General features: G+C 42.1%; 1 protein-coding gene across 2 annotated transcripts; it reads right to left on the bottom strand.

Annotated features, from left to right (window-relative positions):
* Positions 1–16,970: 16,970 nt before the first annotated feature.
* On the bottom strand, positions 16,971–19,316 carry LOC102385799 (forkhead box protein I1c). Of its 2 annotated transcripts, none has more exons than XM_025215818.1 (3): positions 19,188–19,316; positions 18,168–18,336; positions 16,971–17,813 (listed from the first exon to the last, which is right to left on the bottom strand). In XM_025215818.1, exons 1-3 carry the CDS (start codon positions 19,292–19,294, stop codon positions 17,331–17,333), a joined length of 759 nt encoding a protein of 252 aa, XP_025071603.1. In that variant the 5' UTR covers positions 19,295–19,316; the 3' UTR covers positions 16,971–17,330. The 2 variants fall into 2 exon arrangements, with proteins under 2 accessions (XP_025071603.1, XP_025071604.1); XM_025215819.1 differs by having other exon boundaries at positions 18,168–18,234; positions 19,188–19,310.
* Between the last annotated feature and the right edge of the window lie 21 nt (positions 19,317–19,337).

Raw genomic sequence — 19,337 nt, 5'->3', positions numbered from 1 at the left:
ACGTCTTGTTTGTATATATGTTGATCATATTTGCATAAAACCTTTTTCTCACTCTCATTGAAACAATTGGATTCATTTAAACTAGGAGGGGAACAACATACTTAATGAAATGATATTTAAAGCTTATGCAGTATTTTAAGGGGGGAAAGCACAATGTACTCACTTTTCATCTAGAAGCAAATGGCAGAGGAGACAGTGGTAAAATATTCCTTTATTTTAAAATCAGTGATATACCACAGTCAAAATGGAGTGAGGTAATCAATCTCGATATGGTTATATAAACAAAACACACTACTTAATTTGTTTCAAGTTACAAAGACCCTGACAACTAACAGGAATTGAATGCATTTGTGAATTTATGTAACAAACATATCACTACCAACACCAAATTACATCTCAATCAATGTTAAAAGGCATCTGACATTTCCCTTTGATTTATGGATTAACCTTTACATCTAATACAGTCTAACATTTATTGTTTTCATCAGTTCCTAGTATTGTAGCAACCCCAGAGCTCATTGCAGGGAACTGACTAAATTAATAGCTTTTCCCACCATGATGAAACAACTTATGAAAAGTCTATTTTGTACCATTGATGGATGCTAATATTTAAACAAACAAATGCAGCCAAAATAAGGGACAAATATAACTAAGACCTGGATCCTGACTATAAAAGTAGTTCTATTCAACTCAGGTCATACAGGTAAAGTTACTCACATGTCCAAGTCTTTGCTAGCTTAGGCAAATTGTATAACTACCTGGGCCTAACTGTAGAAATCAACTTTAATTCAACTTATCTATAGTTTTATACCTTTAAAAGAAAATGATATGAAAGCAATCAAAAAGCCCCATGCAAAGGAAGGCATTTTATTCCTAGAATAATTTGCCTTGGGGAGAAAACAGGAAAGTTTACATACCTTGTCATTTAAGATGGGCTTTATTTGGCATGGAAGGGCTTTAAAAAAAGTTTGCATGCAATTCTGCCAAGGTCTTACTCACATTAACATTACTCAGATGCTGGAAAATTGTGCTTCAGGATTACAGATCATCAACAAATTATCTGCACCATTTTTGCTGCTAATACCTTTCTAGAAAAGAGCATGGCATTGATTTAACAGTCCCGCAAGAAGGCCTCCAAGTTACCCTGGCTGATGACTAATTATTTCAACAAGAAAATCAGGAGATTCAATTATGGAACAAAAATGGTTTTGATGAAGAAAAGTTTCCTAGGGAACCTGGTAGGTCTGGTCATTTAGAGCATCATTCTGCACCTCTCAGATCAATGTGAAGCTCCCATTGACTTTAGTCTTGTGAGATTACCAGACCTGAATGATGGAGTAAGCTATGACAGATCCCATACAAACTCCTTGAGAGATGAACTCTCTTGTCAAAGCAGGTACATTATTCCACTGTTAATCTCCTCTTCCATTTTCAGTCTGAAAAATAATGGACTATTCTCATGAACGATTTGGAACAAAGTGAGGTAAAGCTGCACGTATTTGGCTGTTCACCTGAGCCAAACCTCAGATACTCTCAGGAGATTTCCTTTACATCTTGGTTTTTGTGGGTCAGAACTGCAACACAGAGGAGGCCATTCTCAAGCCTTCCTGCTTCCTGAACAAGGTAATATATATTTCTTTTAAAGTTTATAGAAAAGGTGGGGCTAGTTTTGATCCAAACCTCTTCTGTGTTATGCTGACAATTAAATACCTCCGAAGAAAATACCCTTGTTTTTTAACCCCCCACCTCTAAAAATGTTGTGCTAGCCAAGGATGGCTACTATCTCCCTTTTCAGAAGAGGTTGAATTGCATTCATAGGCATGTGAGCCCTATTCATGTCATACAGCTCTGTGATTCCAAAATAATGATATGATATGCCTATACAGCCAGGTTTTTCCAGCATCTTAGATGTGCAACCAGATATGCAAAACCCTCAGGGGAGTCAGGAGAGCCGAACTCATTAGCAAATGCTCCCTCCCTGAAAATCAACCAGGCAAGAAAATATTAACTTGTCGGGTTCAGCTGAACTTCTCTTTTGAAAAGCCTGGCCTGACAAGAAGCTCAAATCCATGACTGTCTGCTTTTTCAGCTCCTGCATGAGGGATAGCCATGGATCGTTACTTCAGGATAGACAGTGGGTACTGTAGCAAACAAAGTAATGAGCTTGTCTTGTCCTAGAAAATTTCTCAGAAGTTGAAGAGTGAGTCCTGTTTCTTTTGAGCCTGAACAACGTCTTCCATTTGGGCTCGAGATAACTCAAGAGTAGGGCTGAACTTCTCAGGGGACTCAGGGGAACCTATTGCAAGAGGAGAGGCGGGGGAGAAAATCATTTTTAATTCTCGCATTCATTCCCTGGATTCAGATTTACATGGTCTACCCATGCAGGCAGCAGCTATGAGTCATGGATTTCCAAAATCTGCCAGAACATAGTCCCAGCCTGGGATGTCTTTGAAACTTTTCTGTGTTCACCACTAGGGTGGTTAATGGGACACTCTTACTGGGAGGATTTGAAGCTGGTCCTTTTGGAGTCAGTGGCAAAATTTCCATTTACTTCAATGAAGTTAGGATTCCCCCCTACCCCAGTTTGTTGCGGAGAACTTCTATGGACATTGGTTGCACCTTGGAAATGCAGGTAAAAGGTTTCTTTCATTTAGCTAGAGAAAATAGTATTTTCAAACTTACCTTAAAAGTGAAAAGGAAAAGTAGAAACCACAATGATAGTGGCTTTTGACTCTTGTGATTTTATACGATTCTTGTTTTATGTAGTGGCGTTCCTAAAGTTTCAACTCCTAGGGCCACATGGTTGTATAAGATTCACCTTGTTGGCCTTCATGATCATGGAGAAATACACAAAAGCAGAGGCCCCAGACATTTAAAAAATGGAAAGCAAGAAGAAAAGAACCTAAACAAATTTAAAATGCCATGGTTTTTCAAGCATTTTCATTAGCTTGGGGGAATCTGATCTGTGAGTTTCTGTTATGGGGTGATGATTTTATGCCCAGCTATCTACACATGCAAGTGGTATGCCTAGTGTTATCTGGACCATTTTACTTGTATGATTTACCCCTTTCCCAACTTTTAGATTTTTCTTCTTTGAGAATGTTTTTGGGGCATGGACCATGCTTTTTATATCTCTTTACAGCACCTGTCACATACTGTATTCTACCTCATTAGAAATAAATGGTGATGATAGACCTTTTTAGCTAGAAGGAAGAAGGAATGAAAAATGATAGGAAATCAATAGGAATTGAAAGAAGGAATGGAAAGGTCAAAGATGGGAAAAGCAAGAATGTTCTCCTTGGTGCCTGTGATTATGTGTATGCGTGTATTAAACCCCTCTCTCCCCAGCAATTCATCCCACCTCAAAGTGAATGAAGCTGAGTAGTGAGCTTTCTCCTAATGCCTTTGACTTCGCCCAACGTGTGTTTTGATTTAGATCCCGTTACATTTTAATGGACTTTTGAAGTGGTGTCACACCATGTATAACAAAAGTCACTTGCAACATAGATCAGTCAAAACTACATTTTAGTTACTAACTTTTTTATTAAACATACTTGAAGCTCATATTTGGGGTGGGTTTAGCACGATGCAGAAACATTACACAATTTAGATCTGTTTTCACTGCAGAACTGAATTATATTGCTTACTCCAAGGTCACAACTGGGTATTGCAACATGGTGGCAGAATCCAAATACAGGTACTCCTCACTTAACGACCTACCTGTTTAATGACCGCGCGGACTTACGACCAGCGAGAACTGGTCATAAGTACGAGAACTTTGGTCGTGGAAACGGCAGCGCGGCGTCTCAAGCCAAGGCACGCAGTATCAGGGGGCGGCTCCTCGCTTATCGACCAATTCGCTTAATGACCTAGTCGCAGGAATGGAACTCGGTCGTTAAGTGAGGAGTGCCTGTACCAGAGAAGAAAGAAGCTGCGGAGGAGAGGCAATAAATAAATAGGAACAAAACATAAGATAATAATAATAGTTTTCTATCCATATAGTTTCTCTTATCTATAGATCTCAAAGGACTTTGCAAAGGAGCTATCCTTACTCCCATTTCATAGATGTGGAGGCCCAGAGAGGGGAAGTGATTTGCCCAGCAGTCTACAAGTAGAGCTGAAAATAGGAAAAAAAGAGTTTGCCCTTCTGCCTATTAGACCAAAGGCCTCTCCAGAGAAGGAGGAAAGAAAGAAAAGAAAATGTCTTTTGCTCCTGTTTCAGAACATAGTTATATAGAATTTCCTCTTCTCTCATACAATCATGTTATAGCTGTCATATGGTTAAACCTAATAAAGGAGATTGTATGCCAGTGATACTTCTGTAACTGCCTCTAGCTATTGCTACTAGTAGTTCAGATTACAATTTTCTTGTACAGTATGTCAATATTATTAGATCACAGCCAAGAAAACAGGAAGCCCGATAATTAATGTCAGTAGGTAAACAGTCATTTATCTTGCAAGTTAAACAGTTGGAAAAACTTTAAACTCCAACCAGGAATTGTAGTAAAAATTAAGGCTGAAGTGTTCATTTCATATGCACCCAACACCCACAACACTCGCTTAAAGAAATACTCTCTAGAGAAATGTCTTTTGAAAATATTCTCTCTGAAAATGCATGTGGATGGCGGCAAAACCCTTGCAGATGAATACATGCTAAGGGAGTACCAATGATAGCTAAAGGTATTACGAAGCAATAGAATAGCTCTGTCACATTCACTGACTCTGTCCTGCCCTAAAATATATTTAAAGAACAGCTAAGCTGTTCTGAAAACAAATGTTGGTGGAAGCATTAGAGAAAAGACAAGAATATTTTGGCACAAGAAACTCTTCCTTTAGCAGGTATATATTGCCTGGATGTCCTCACATGTTCTAGTAGAATAGTATAGTTAAGGGCAATTTAAGACCTGACCAGCTGAAGGTATCTGTTTCCATCTCAGGTATGAGAACAGCTCCTGAATGTAGGGATGCAGGAGGGATCAAATTCAACCTTAACCCTTCCAACCTAATGGTTTCATTAGGGGCAGGTCATGTCAGACCAACCTGACTGCCTTTTACGATCAGGTCACAAAAGCATTGGATGCAGGTGTCGCCGTGGATGTAGTTTTTCTGGACTTCAGCAAGGCCTTTGACACTGTCGACCACCCCATCCTCAATAAAAAACTAGACGACTGTGGCATTGATGCCTACACAGTCAGATGGATTGCAAATTGGCTGAAGGGTCATACTCAGAGGGTGGTGGTGGACGGGTCATATTCGACCTGGGGGGAAGTGGGCAGCGGAGTCCCCCAGGGCTCAGTGCTTGGGCCCGTACTGTTCAATTTCTTTATCAGCGATTTGGACGGCGGGGTGAACAGCAACCTGGTTAAATTTGCTGATGATACCAAAATTTGGGGTGAGGTGGGCACGCTAGTAGGGAGGGAAAGACTGCAGCAAGACCTGGATAGGTTGCAGGGGTGGGCTAACAAAAACAGGATGCGTTTCAATACTGACAAGTGCAGGGTGCCGCACTTGGGCAGTAGTAACCAGCAGCACACTTATAAGATGGGAAACTCCCTTCTTGAGAGCACGGAGGCAGAAAGGGATCTTGGAGTCATTACTGACTCCAAGATGAACATGGGCCGACAATGCGAGGTCATGGTTGGCAGGGCTAACTGGACCTTATCGTGCAACCACAGGTGCATCTCGAGTAGGGCCAAGGAGGTGACCCTCCCCCTCTACGCGACACTGGTCAGGCCACAGCTGGAGTACTGTGTCCAGTCCTGGGCACCCCACTTCAAGAGGGATGTGGACAACATTGAGAGGGTCCAGAGGAGGGCCACCCGCATGATCCGGGGACAGCAGGGCAGGCCCTACGATGAGAGGCTATGGGACCTGAACCTGTTCAGCCTTCACAAGAGAAGGCTGAGGGGGGACCTGGTGACTGTCTATAAACTCACTAGGGGGGACCAGAAGGGTTTGGGGGAGACCTTGTTTCCCCTAGTGCGCCCCGGGATAACAAGGAATAACGGCCGCAAGTTGTTGGAGAGTAGGTTTAGATTAGACATCCACAAGAACTACTTCACAGTTAGGGCGGCTAGGATCTGGAACTGACTTCCAAGGGAGGTGGTGCTGGCTCCTACTCTGGGGGTCTTTAAGAAGCAGTTTGATGCCTACCTGGCTGGGGTCATTTGAGCCCAGTTTTCCTCCTGCCCAGGCAGGGGGTTGGACTTGAAGATCTACAAGGTCCCTTCCGACCCGACTTCTATGATTTTGTGAACTGCAAATAAATTCATTTTTGAAATGGGAGTCCTGATTCACCAAATACTTAAGTGCATACTTAAGTGCCTTCCTGAAAAGGTAAGGATTTATGTGTGTGCTTAAAATTAAGCATGTGCTTTAGTGCTTTTCTGAATCCAACCTCTAATTTCTCCTGTAGCTGGCAGCCACATTCCCGTTTGAAGAGTCTGCTTCAGGCTAGTGCCAGGCTTAGTTTCTTCCCTTGCTAAACTGTTATTTCCTTTTCTTCCCTGACTTGAGCAACCCCCATCCCATAGAATATCACTAGCTGTACCCTTCCAGTGTCCAAGCTGGGTGCAGCTGTCATCCTGTAAGCGGGGAAACATGAAGCCATTGTTGTCAACAGAATGCCTGAACTGGATGAACTGGAGTGCCATTGTGGGGTAGGTGGAAGTTGTTCACTTGCAGAGGGATTAGTCTCCATGGTTGCAGGACATCAAACGCTTGTTCAGCAGCTGTGGCAGTGTGTTTGGATTGATGAGTGCCTTGCATTCAAACAGCAGTAAATGGAGCCCGTAAAGACTAGTAAGAGACATTTTTATTACTGACACAACCTAATGATCCACTTTATTTACTTTAATTTAATTTACAACAGAGGCTACCATATTTTCTAATATACAACACACCCCAGAATACAATCGGCACCTTTTTTTTTGTTGGAAAGGTAGTGGGTGCATCTACGTGAGATGTTTACTGCGCAGTCGACTAATTAGCTCTGCAGTAAACATTTTGTGTCTACATGTGCACCCCTATTAAGCTGGAGTAAAGTAATTTACTCCACAGTGGGATAGTACTTGTATCCTGCACATATTTACAAGTACTATTCTGGTGCAGAGTAAAAAACTCCACAGCAGTGCACGTGCAGACTGCCCTGGCTGACTGGGGTATGAGGGTGCTTCAATGCGGGGGATGCCTACTGGCTAGCCCTACACTAGAGCACCCTTGTCCCCCAGCCGGCCCCTCTGCAGCATGTTGAGCCATGGGGAGCATCCCTGGGCTGGCAGGCTGACCCCTGGGATTCCCTGCCAGCCAGGGCTGCTCTGACCTGGCTCAACGTGCTGCAGTCCCAGACACATGTGAAGACATGGAGTTCAGGAGCAATAAAGTCCAATATTGCTGCACATTCATTGCACATGTTGGTGTGCCCAGTGAGCAGTAAGAAATGGAGTAGCAGCAGCTAAGGAGCTGAGCCTGCCCACTGCTCGTTTGAAATACTGCAGATTTTAATTTCAGCTTCACCTGCTAAGCAGCAGAACCTGCTCTTACTGTATTTCTTGCACATAATGCACACTCCAATTTCCAGCACTATGTTTTTGGGAAAGAAGTATGCATTGTACGTGAAAAAATTCAGTATTAATTGTGGACCCCATTTGGCTCTCATTGTCAAAGGTTTCCTCCTTTTCAGCAGGGACAGAATCAGAACTTAAGTCAGCTTAAATTGTTCTTGCTTGAATTTTAAAATATTTGCTTTTATGACAGGATGACATGACCTACCTTTGTTTATTATAAATCTAATACCACCCGTTTCAGTTCAGTGAGTTTGCATTTTATTTGAAATTTTTTGTCTGAAGTAGCCTAAAGCTTTTAGAGAAATAATTGCACAAAAGCATATGAGAGTTGATAATTTGTAATCTGCAATATCATAGCACAAGAGGCCTTTTATTTGATAAAAAGGAAATGATTACTTAGAAAACAAAGCAAACTATGTATTCTGACATGAAATGACCCTGGTATTTGTTAGGGATATAAAAATGTATCATCTTGCAAATGTTTATTTTCCTGTAATTTCATCAACAGCAAGAAAAAGTATCTATCATTCTTCTTCCAAGCATATTTCAGGGCTTTGCAAGTTAATTTCCTGTTGGAGAAGAAATGTGAGGTGCAGTGGCCAGGCATTTTCTGTGTCTGATGCTTTTATTTATATTAAAGACATGGGTCCAGGAACAGGCCTGGCCACAAGAGGCATGCTGACAATCTCCATTAGATTTTCTTAGAGAGATCCAGAAACAGCACAAACACTTGCTGTGTTTTATAACTTTGCTCAGGAACCTACCAACTGTAGAGTGGATCTCCAACAGCTCACCACTGCTCACACTCAAAGGAAAACTTGCCATTTGTCACACCACCGCCTGGTGACTTCTGCCTCATCTACAACTTCATATCTTTTTCTCCTTAGTGTCAGGTCAAACCTCATCATTAGTGTTTAGAAGGAGATGAAGACAGGACTGTTGGGTGCTAGAAAGGAGAAAAGTCCCAAAATATTGATTTTTTTTCCCAAGGCTGTAGCCTCTCTCGGCAGACACATTTTCCCCATACAGTACAACTCACAATAGGGTCTTTTTCCCTGCTTCGACCCTGGAAGTGCAAGTGCCATGCAAAGAATGGAACAGGTAGGACACTCTGACACTGTGCCACAGGTTGGGAACTGGCATAAAGAGCAATTTATATTTTCACCTAGCAATGCAAAGCTTGTTTGGAAATGGCTGTGAGCACTTGTTGTGTAAAGTGGGAATGGTCTGAGTTCTTCTTCTCTCACTGAGGTGAAAACTGATTGCTCTTTTCAGATTAAGAAATGGGATGCATCAGCCCGTTAATTCACAGACAACTTCAGACATACAGATCCCTTCTCCACACACTTCTGGTTGGGAGGTTAATTTTTTCATATAAGGGGGGATAAGGCATCCTGGATTCCTGTTTATGTTACTCCATCATAGGCATAGCTACTGGGGTGTGTGAAGCGGGCCTTATTTGATTCGGATTCGGCCCGAATCAGGGACAGTGATTTGATTCATTGATTCGGATCGCTGTCCCTGATTTGATTCAGCTGAATCCAAACCTGAAGATTCGATGCTGATTCGGAGAATCAGCAGTTCGGACATAGGAACTAGGGTTGTGTGATGCTTTGGTCCCTGATTCGATTTGGCGGAGATTTGGCCTGGGTCTGCTGTTGAGCATGCTGTGGACCACCCCCCACTCCTGTCGGATGCTCCATGAGCCCCAGCATTGCAGGATTCACGAGCCCCTGCTACCTAGAGGTATGAAGAAAAAACATTTAAAACTGTGTCTATGTCCAAATCTCCGAATCTCTCTGAATCGATTTGGAGGGTTCCGATTCGATTCAGACAGATTAAAGGGTCCTCTGATTCGATTCAGATTTGAAGATTCAGCCACTGAATTGGGCCAAATCTCCACCGAATCGAATCAGGGAATGAAGCTTCGCACAGCCCTAACAGCTACTAAGAAAACTGCATCAATTCTTCCTCGTGGATGAGGTAGCATTGGTCTCTATCGGATGTAGGTTCTCTTGTTGTGCCTCCGAGGACTGTTACAGGAGACAGAGCAGATGGTGAACTGGGTCTAGTTTTGGAGCCTTTGGGGATAAGCTCACATTAGAAGGGGCCGATGGACAGGATGCCCATTCCTTATTTAGATAAATTCCTGTTGACTTCATCTGGTACTTTGTCTGAGATGAAGATTGTAGACTCAGATCTGTATTTTGCCTTGAGCAGAAACATACAGATGTTTAAGCACTAGATACCTAAAAGCAGGCATATAAATATCTCTGGTAGCCAAATGCTTGTCAAACCACTAGTCCAGACAAAACAGGGTGAAACTTGGCGCCCACATCTCTGCTGACTTAAATTCATCGAGTCATTCCCAGATGACGTTGTTGTGTAGAACAACATTACTTGTTTGCCAAGCAGCATCAAATTGCCTTTTGTGGTTGAACAATTGCTCCAATATCCGTCAGTCTAGAAAAGGGCCGAGAGAATAGCCAGAAAACATATTTTGTTGCAGCAGCCAGACAAATTATTTAGCATATTTCAGCCCCTTCCCACTGCTTATCTAGAGAGTCATTTCTGGAAAGGAAGCACCATTGTTGCAGGGAGAAAACAGGAACAATGGAACCCTGTTTCTGTGCAATATTAACCACAATAAAACACCCTGAGGCAAAGGGGTAAAGATATGAAGCAATTATGTTGTTGAAATAAATATAGGAGATATGAAACCACAGAAAGGATTAACAGCCAGTGAAGTAATGCCAGGGGTTGGCTGCTCACTGTCCCAGGAATCCATGTGTTTAAAAGGGAGCTTGATTGAACTGTAATGTTTTTTTCCTGGAAAGGAGACATGTTGGCTCCATCACCAGGCGCTATGTACACCCAGGGAGTCACAATGACCAAAATACTAGTAAGCAGCAAGATCATGCTGGTGAATGACAGGCTCAGCATGCACTGTTTAATGTCTGAGGGGAAGAATTAAGAAACTGCAGCACTATTCCCAACTGCAGTCCCAAGGAGTTGTGTGGTCTAGGATTGAATGGGTAAGATAGCAGGCCAGACTTAGTCACTACTTTTGGGCTAGATATATAAGAATAGTTTGGTCCCTAACTCCTAGCATAAACTTTGACCAAAGATATTATAGCTTTCATTACCTCTCCCTACCAACAACCACATTACTTAGTCTTTGAGTCTAAATCTCTTCTGAACACCCAGAAGTAATGATTGCCCAATGAGGAGCAGAGGTCCATTGCAATCTTACATGGTGCTTTCATTACACCGCTGCTCCTGTGAAGACAGGCACAACAGTCTTTTGAAAATAAATGGAAAATTAGGCAGGCTTCTTGCATCCTTAGATGTTATCATTCACAATGTCCAGCAAGTGCTTTTGTTGCATTTTATCGTTATGATGACAAACGTGGCATGTTTTGATTCCTAATTTAGACTGTTTATCTGGAGAGATTCCAGGATCTTCATCTGAATGATAAACTCATCCCTTGTTTTTCCTTTGCAGCGCACATTCCACACTACTAACACCGCCTGCCATACTTCGTAACAGGGCTTGGAAGATCTTCACAACAATAAATTTAAGACCTTGTGGAACACAATGAACTTTAGGATGGAAACAAGCCAGCTGGCCTATCTAGGTCCATTCTTTCGGTTTGAAAGAACACTTGGGCTCCACAGTGGGAGCATCCTGCAGTTTTCCCTCCAGCAAAATCCCCATTGAAGGAATTGCCTCCAAACACTATGTCTATGGAATAAAATAAGGTAAAGGTATTTTATTACTCTATGGTAGCAATCCAAGTAAAGAAATCCCAATGAAAGTTCCTTAGTAGCTGGTTCTAGCTTTTCTGAAATTGAATGGAAATGAATAGGGACAATAAAAATTATGTGCTCTGGGTGCAAATCATTAGCAGAATGTGCATTCAAGCTTCTTCATGCCTGGAAACCCATGTTCTAGCCTGGTGTGGAGGGGCCTGGGATTAGTGATTGCATGCAGTTGGCACATTAGGGGGAGGAGGGGGCCTCTTTACCACTCTGATTACACAAGTAAACATCGTGTCCTTCTAGCCTACCTTTAGGACATGGATTACAATAGTTTCCTTATGTTACAGTGGCTGCAATTAGATTAGGTCTCTAGTCTAATATGCACTGTATCTCTACCTCAGATCCTCCACGCTCCTCCTCCTTATGACATATCCCTAGTTCCAGGAGTACAGGAGCAGGATAAAGATGCAGGACCTATATTTCTACCAATTCCATGTGGGAATCCTGTGTAAATAGATTATCATGTAGTGAAGGAGACTGGCCACAAATCATGGGCTGGAGAGCCTCCAGACTGCTTTAATTATGCTTTGCTAATTTTCCAAATAGCATGTGTGATAACTGACCTGAAACGAGTTCAGCAAGTGTGCCAATACTCAGCCTACCCAACAAAATGCCATGGAGAAGAATGAAAGAGCTGAGAGAGCCAATACACTGTGTGAATAAACTCCTGACTGCTCTTCTTACCTGGTCTTTATTAGGCGTCTAGGCTGCCTACCTATGGAAGTTAGAAGGATTTGACTAGAGTTACTTATCCACCAATTCAAAGTAGTTTGGCATTTTCTGACTATTAGAGAGCAAGGAGCAAAATTTCTGCTCATTTGAGCAGGTGATGAAGACCCAGTCTTCACTGACAAATACAGGTGCATTTTTACCACAGTGTATCTGACTTGCATTAAACATAGCTCTGTAAAACTTATAGTGAAAACCTAGTTCTGTAGTTACTGTGAAGTCAGTTAGATGAGACAAAACATAGGCAGTAGGCCTCTGCAAATAGGGAAGTATTTGATTCGGATTCAGCTGATTCGGAGGACAGCAATTCGATTCGGAGATTTGGATCATTGTCCCAAATTGATTTGGCCAAATTGGCTTTGGAAGATTCGGATTGGCCGGGGAGAGGCAAGCACAGCCGGGGACAGCGTGTGGCACCCTGCCAAGCTGCACGGCACCAACGCCATGGGGAAGCTGCTGTGTGGGTGCCAGGAATGGGGGCGATCCCTGATGCCTCCCACTGCCCCATGCTGCATGGGGGGGCTCTGCCACAAGCCCTTAGAGGCCCTGATTACTGCTGCCAGAGCTGGTGAGTGCAGGGCTATTTTTTTTTTAAGTGCCGGGAGGCTGGGCTGGGTGGGGGATGGTGCCAGGCAGGGCAGCCATGGGGGCTTCTCCCAGGGCTCCTCCAGCTGTGCCTGCCTCTGACTCTGCCTCAGCTGGGGGAGCCATGGAGGCTATGTCCTGGTGCTGCTTGCCCAGCTGGCATGGGTGGGGGGTGTGTGCAATGCAGGCGTGGCTTGCTCCGGTTGGCAGCAGGGCATAGCCCCCACTCCTAGCACTGCTGTGACCATATCAGTGCTAGGAGTGGGAGCTCTGTGCTGTTGCCGCATGCCAGCTGGCACAGAGGGCATGGGGGGGGGCATCAGGCGTGGCAGTGATGCGAGCGGAGGCTATGCCCTACTGTCGCTTGCCCCCTTCTGCCTAGAGAAAGCTGTGTCTGCATCCTGCCCTGGCTGGGCAAGTCACAGCACAGCAGAGTCCCCACTCCCAGTGCTGCCACACCTGCATCCCGTGCTCCCCGCCTCAGCTGGGCAGCTTGTCCCAGCCCAGCCCCAGTCTCATTCCCTTCCTCCCCCACCCTCTTCCCCTCCTCTAACTCCAACAGACTTACCAGCTGGAGGCAACTGTGTCAGCTGCCTGTTTAGTCTATGGCCGAATCCCCAAAGTGGTTGAATCTTTCCTGAATTGATTCAGATGCTTCGAATCAATTTGGAGCTTTTAATTGGTCTCCCAATTTGATTTGTATTCAGAGGTTCAGCCCCCAAATTGGGCTAAATCTCCTCCGAATCGAATCAGCTACTGAAGTGTCACACATCTCTAATAGGCAGATGTTGCGTTGGGGGAGAGGGGACATAGGGTCAAAGTCACCTTGTTCTCAGGTAGTAAAATCAACAAGTGCGTTGTTTCCATGTAGGAGTTGTGTGCTCATTATTTTACTGTGAAAAAAGACATCTTTGTAAAGACACAGCCTAGGAAACTAAATCTTTCTAGGCCAAATCTCTGTTGATGTCAATTGGCACAGCTCCATCAACCTTGTCGTTTTCCATGAGAAACTTCTTTTTTCCCCAAATATAGGGCTCCCTAAAGGAGACTGAACCTTGGGTCTGCTGGTTCCATCAGCTCCCCATGAAGGAACCTTTCATCATCTTTTTCTTTGCAAAATGTATTTTTTTTGAAGTACAAAAAATGCATTCTCTTCCCACAGTCCCAGTGGTTCTTCGCTGGCCTGTGGAATGCTATTGACTTGCCGGGGAAGAAACCGAGCCCTCTCTCCTCTCACCTGGTGGTGCAGGGAAATGCTCTTTAGGGGCTTTGTCCAACTGGCTATATCTAGCATAGGAAATACAATGGCAAGCATGGATTCTGAATAGACAGCAAAATACCTATAAGCAAGGAACACTTTTTGGATCCAAGTGGCTATATCCCTACTTGTCTCGCTGAACTCAGCCTATATCACAGTACTGTGCTCCATGTGAGTATGAACATCACAACAATGAACAGAGCTTGTTGTTATGGACGGGATCCTGACCTATTTTATAGACTGTGCCTAAGAATGTCTTTAGTGCAGACTTTGCCCCTGTGTACCCGGTTTTGTTCTGACCCTAGCCTATATCCATTGGTTTCAGTGGGAGCTCTCTGTTGGAGAGTAGCATTTTGCTTGTGCATACATAACTAACTGACAGCCTATAAAAGGGATGAAGGAAAAGCACCAGACTGTATGCTCTGGAAAAAAACCCTCAGATTTTTTTCCCCCATGAAAAGGTAATTTACGTAAATTTATCCACGACTAGCATATGGCAATAGCTCACAACTTTGTTAATGGAAACCTGGTGATCCATAACACTTGTGTGGGAGACATTTGCTCGGGGGTAATACAATATTAATGTTACTATCAGTGATCGATCAGAGGATTTGCAAGAAAGGCATAAAGTATTTAATTATAATTACACTGGGAATGGCTTTGTAATGGCTACGACATTTGAATAAGGTCACATCTAGCCTTCACCCCTGTTATGTTGTTCTATATTAAATGCCATTCACTTTAAGTGCTGGAAACCTTTCTGAAGTAGTCAGAATATAATACGCTGGGTAAATTGAAATCTGTCCCTTCATTTTTGGAAATATGATTGATATCCTTTGCAAAACAAATGTTAACACATATTTGTACACAAATTTCTTTGATTATATGTTAGGAGACTCAGATATAACAGCCTTTCTTAGCAGGCATCTTATGGTGAGCAAAGGAAAGGGGTATCTGTGCATATTAATCCTGCTACTCTAGATGGCTTTCAGTTTCTGATACAGATTTTTTTTTTTACACATATTTCTGTCTTCTGCTCTTTCTAACATTTGCCCAAATATTATGTGGTAGACCTGAACTTACCCCACTGAAATCAATACTATTGTATTGAGTCAAGGCTCTTCCTTTGAACTTTGGCTGTAATTTAGTTATCCTTTGCAGAAAAATTTCAACAAGGAACATGTAGTAAGAAGCACATTTGCACATTTAGCTGCAAAAAAATATATTTAAAATATACTGTGCTGATTTACTATGACTACAAACTAAGCAGCAGCATCGCCCCTTTTAAACCTATTAAGAAAAATGGTTTGCATATAACACATTAATACATTAATGTATGTATAAATATAGAGATCACATACAGCCACACAGCGGAGTGCATACATATATAGAGATACTAGATACAGACATGCCCTTGCCCACCTATATACTACTGTGTAGGAAGATTATGGAGCGGTGATATGAATCTATGTGTCCACTGACTTTATGGGTCTTTTTACATCTGCGTACAAGGGATGAGTCTGGTTTAATGAGCCTAATTCTGCCTTGAAATGATTTCATAGAATACCCCTTGATGAGACTTTTCAAGCTCCGATCTGAAGGCAGAATCTGTCTATAAAGAAATTGATCCTTGAAACTTTGGAAGCTGTACTATGATATAACTTCTGCATGACCTGCCATATTTAAAAAAAATATTCTGCTGGCTCAGGAGATGCCTGGGACTTTCAAGTTTCATATTTTTCAAAACAAAAGAGAATTTATAACCCACCTGTAAGAAATACTGCTGTTGGCAGGCTGTAGATACATGGCAATACTTTTAACACCAAGAAGACATCCATCATGCAGTTTTACAACATATAAGTGCAGTGATATTGCTCCCTTTCTCCATAACAATATATAAGAATATATAGTCTAAATGTACAGTATATATTAGCAACAATGTAAAATAACTTAGTGAAATGTCAAAATGCATAAAAATTCAAGTCATGCCTGAGTGTATCTTTTGCACAATTTTGCTTAATCTCATCATCTCAAATACCTTCATTTACCTAGAGTTTATGTTCCAAAGACAGAATTTTTTTCTTACGTTATACAATTGTCTATTAAATCAACTAGAATTCTTGATCCCTGATTTGACTGTTTTAGTTAGGTAAAGGGCCTGATTGTGTAGAATCCGTACTAATGTGTGCACTGTGTCATGGAAAGCAGTTAATTGTGCAAAATATTTTTAGGAGAAACACGTTACTAAGCATTGGACATATGTTTTTTTATTGTCCATAACTTAAAAAAAAATACCCATCAACAGCATAGATGGCAACTATGTTAGATTTAAATGGAGCTCAGGATCTAACATCAATGTCTGTTAATTATAAATCTCACCGGCTTTGCTGAAATTGTATCAAGTACCACTTTGGTGATTGCTTGCAGGAGGAATCAATAAAATCTACTTAATAGGAATGTACAGCTTGTCTTGAAGAAAGTAGGAGACTCAACTCTGTCTTGCATTTTGTCAATGAATACAATTCTTTGCAGGGCCAATCCTTCCTTCATGCTAAGAAAATGAAATATGTGCAAAGGCTATCCTATAGAGTCTCAGGGAACTTTCTGATAGCACAACAGGAATATTGTTTTATTCATAGATACTGGAAGTCTGTCACAGTCTCTCTCAAAGTTTGAACCTGTCAAAGTTTACCAGAGTTCAGCATTAACTTCCATGGAATTAATTTGAACAGCACTTCACTTCAAGAAAAAAAATCTATAATAATACAATTAAAAACCCATACTTACCAAATACTTTAATGACTGATTTGTGCTACTTATTGCTCAAATAGTCTAAGCCCTAACACTGAATATAGTAAACAAGGTAGGGCTTAAATGAGTTCCTAAGGGGAAAAAACCCACCAGATGATCAGCTAATGTAAAGCAGTAGAGGTGTTCACTACTCTATACCTGCTGCAGATTTGGCCTATATATATGGTATATATATAGTGGAGTTAATCCTAACTTATAACAGACGGTAAGTCCAATGTGTCTTTAGTAAAGCACATATGACAGAAGCAAACAAAAAATAGATTGGTGTGATCAAGAAGAGAAAATCCTTGCAGTTTAAATTGCCATTGGCATTATTTTAGAAAATAAGACCAGAATTTCACGCAGCGTCACAAGATAATATACAATGCTATTGGTTAGGTATTAGAGTTTAACTGCAGAAAAGCAAGTCCTTGTGGGACAGATATCTCAGCAGGCTGGTCAAGTTACTTATCACCCTTTCTGAGCACTACTTGAAGAAAGAAGGCAGACTGATGTTACTCGATGACACAAGGCTTTTGTATAGATTGCATTAAAGAATCTGTTGCCAGCTAGAAATCACATCACATTGTCCAGAGCTGAAGATTAATTTGCTGGGACTCCAGGAGGTGATATTTATTATCTTGCATATTATACTGAGATCTCAGACCAGGCAAAGGATCTGGGGCTGAGAGAATATAATCAATGCTAAATTTAATTTCAGAGTCCGATTTTCCTAGGTTGGAGCTGCTTAGGCTCTGTTGGTTGGAGGCATTGTTTGCAACAAACCCATGAGGTTCCAAGAGTCGGGGTCCAGATTGCGTTTTCTCACATTTACTTTCATGAGAGGAGATGCAGTGTAAACCAGAATCCATGGAAGGCATTTCAGGGGAAGAGGGACCTTTTCCTCCGCTAGATCTCTGCTCTCTGTGGTCTCGTTTCATGTTCCTCCTCCTCCGTCTTCGCCTGTAATTCCCATTTTCAAAAAGATCCAGCATGGATTCACATCCTGATGCAAAGCTCCAATAGTTTCCCTTCCCCTTCTCATTCCCTTCTGTTCTGGGAACCTGTATTCATTTAAAGGCAGTTCAGTGTTTGTATGCGTTACAGATGCTGCTGCTTAACATCTGTGTTCATTTACATTTAAGAATGGGTTAAACATACATGACAAGCCATTCCAGCCTCTTGTAGGTAAAATCCAGCCTCTTCACTTTGTTATATATTAACATACATGAGACAAGAACATGCTTTTTTTACCTTTTCAAATGACAACTTGGAGGCATCACAAGAGATTTTAAGTGGCTTGTAGCTCACAATGTTTGGCTTCCCTGCTTTTCTATCAATGTTTAGTGAAACTATTTTGACAGAGAGATTTTTACTCATGCGGCGCGTGGATGCAAATACATAGTGACTGATCTTACCTTTACAAAACAACTGTTAAGCGATAAGTTATGTCGGATGGAGTTCTGCCAGGCTCTTTGATTTGATCTGTAGTAAGGAAATTTCTTCATTATAAAGTCATAAATGCCAGAGAGAGTCACTTTGTTTGAAGGGCTTTGCTGAATGGCCATTGCAATTAAGGCAATGTAGCTGAAAAAAGAAAACTCACTGTTATGCCATTGCCTTGTATAGCTATAGTCTATAGCTAGGTATGTCCACACCACAACATATACACACACATATGTATATAAGACCCCACTCAAAGAAGTTCTCCTGATCCTACATTGTTATTTATGCCACTCCTTGAACCTGAAATGCTTCATGTACAGGCAGTACTGGGTCCTCGCAGACTCCTTTTGCTTTCGTCCAAGAGAAAGCTCTAACATTCATTGATTCATACAGGATGATACACTGGCATTACTTACAGACAACTGAAGCCCAGTCAAACTGTTTGCCCTTTCACTCAGCAGAAAGTGCTTCATTTTAAAGAGATCGAGGGAGAGAAACCCACCAAAATTTCAAGCTGTGGAAGGAAACTTTCCTGAGGATCAATATTCAAACCCTCCATCTCTGCCCTCCTCTTAACACAGGGGATCTCGCCAGCTTGCCACCAGCTGAAGACACACTGGATAATAGTATCTTTTCTGTCTGGGAAACCTATACGGGGCATCTGTGCTCCACTACTGATTTTTGCCCCCTCCCCTGTTTCCCAAATGAGACGTTTTTACGTTATATTTCTCAGTGCCCTGAAAAGTGCAGAAGAGAACAGTTGACATCGGACGATACAAAGGGATTCAGGTCTTGAAAGCTGGAAGTTACATTCTCTCCAAACCAAAGGGAAAAGGACTTTTCCACACTGTTCCCTGCACCTGGAATAAACTTGCTTACACCTGGAAAGACGCCCATGGTAGTTATTAGAGAGATCCTTGGGTGAATTCCCATTACCCAACAGTCCAGACCCTCACCCAAGAGAGAGGAAGACTTTGAAAACTTCACCTTACCTGTATGCTGGTCTGGTGAATTTTTTCTCTTCATCAGAACTACAGGTTGGATAGTCGTCCCCGTCATAATTAAAACAGTTATAGGGGTACTGCGTGTTATCAAACATCTTCCTGCTCCTTGCTCAGCTCCTGCGGAGTGAGAGAGATGAA

This window comes from Alligator sinensis, unplaced genomic scaffold (assembly GCF_000455745.1).
Source record: "Alligator sinensis unplaced genomic scaffold, ASM45574v1 scaffold1084_1, whole genome shotgun sequence".
Taxonomy (NCBI): Eukaryota; Metazoa; Chordata; order Crocodylia; family Alligatoridae; genus Alligator; species Alligator sinensis.
The sequence above is the reverse complement of the archived record's forward strand: the minus strand, read 5'-3'. Positions and strand labels throughout refer to the sequence as shown.

What these genes read in the sequence shown, in the direction of transcription:
- LOC102385799 (XM_025215818.1), bottom strand. Translation starts at nt 19,294, where the DNA reads ATGTTTGATAACACGCAGTACCCCTATAACTGTTTTAATTATGACGGG. An exon ending in TTCACCAGACCAGCATACAG is followed by an intron (nt 18,337 to 19,187) that starts GTAAGGTGAAGT and finishes TTCTTTTTTCAG; the next exon opens with CTACATTGCCTTAATTGCAA. An exon ending in TTAACAGTTGTTTTGTAAAG is followed by an intron (nt 17,814 to 18,167) that starts GTAAGATCAGTC and finishes AAATGAATACAG; the next exon opens with GTTCCCAGAACAGAAGGGAA.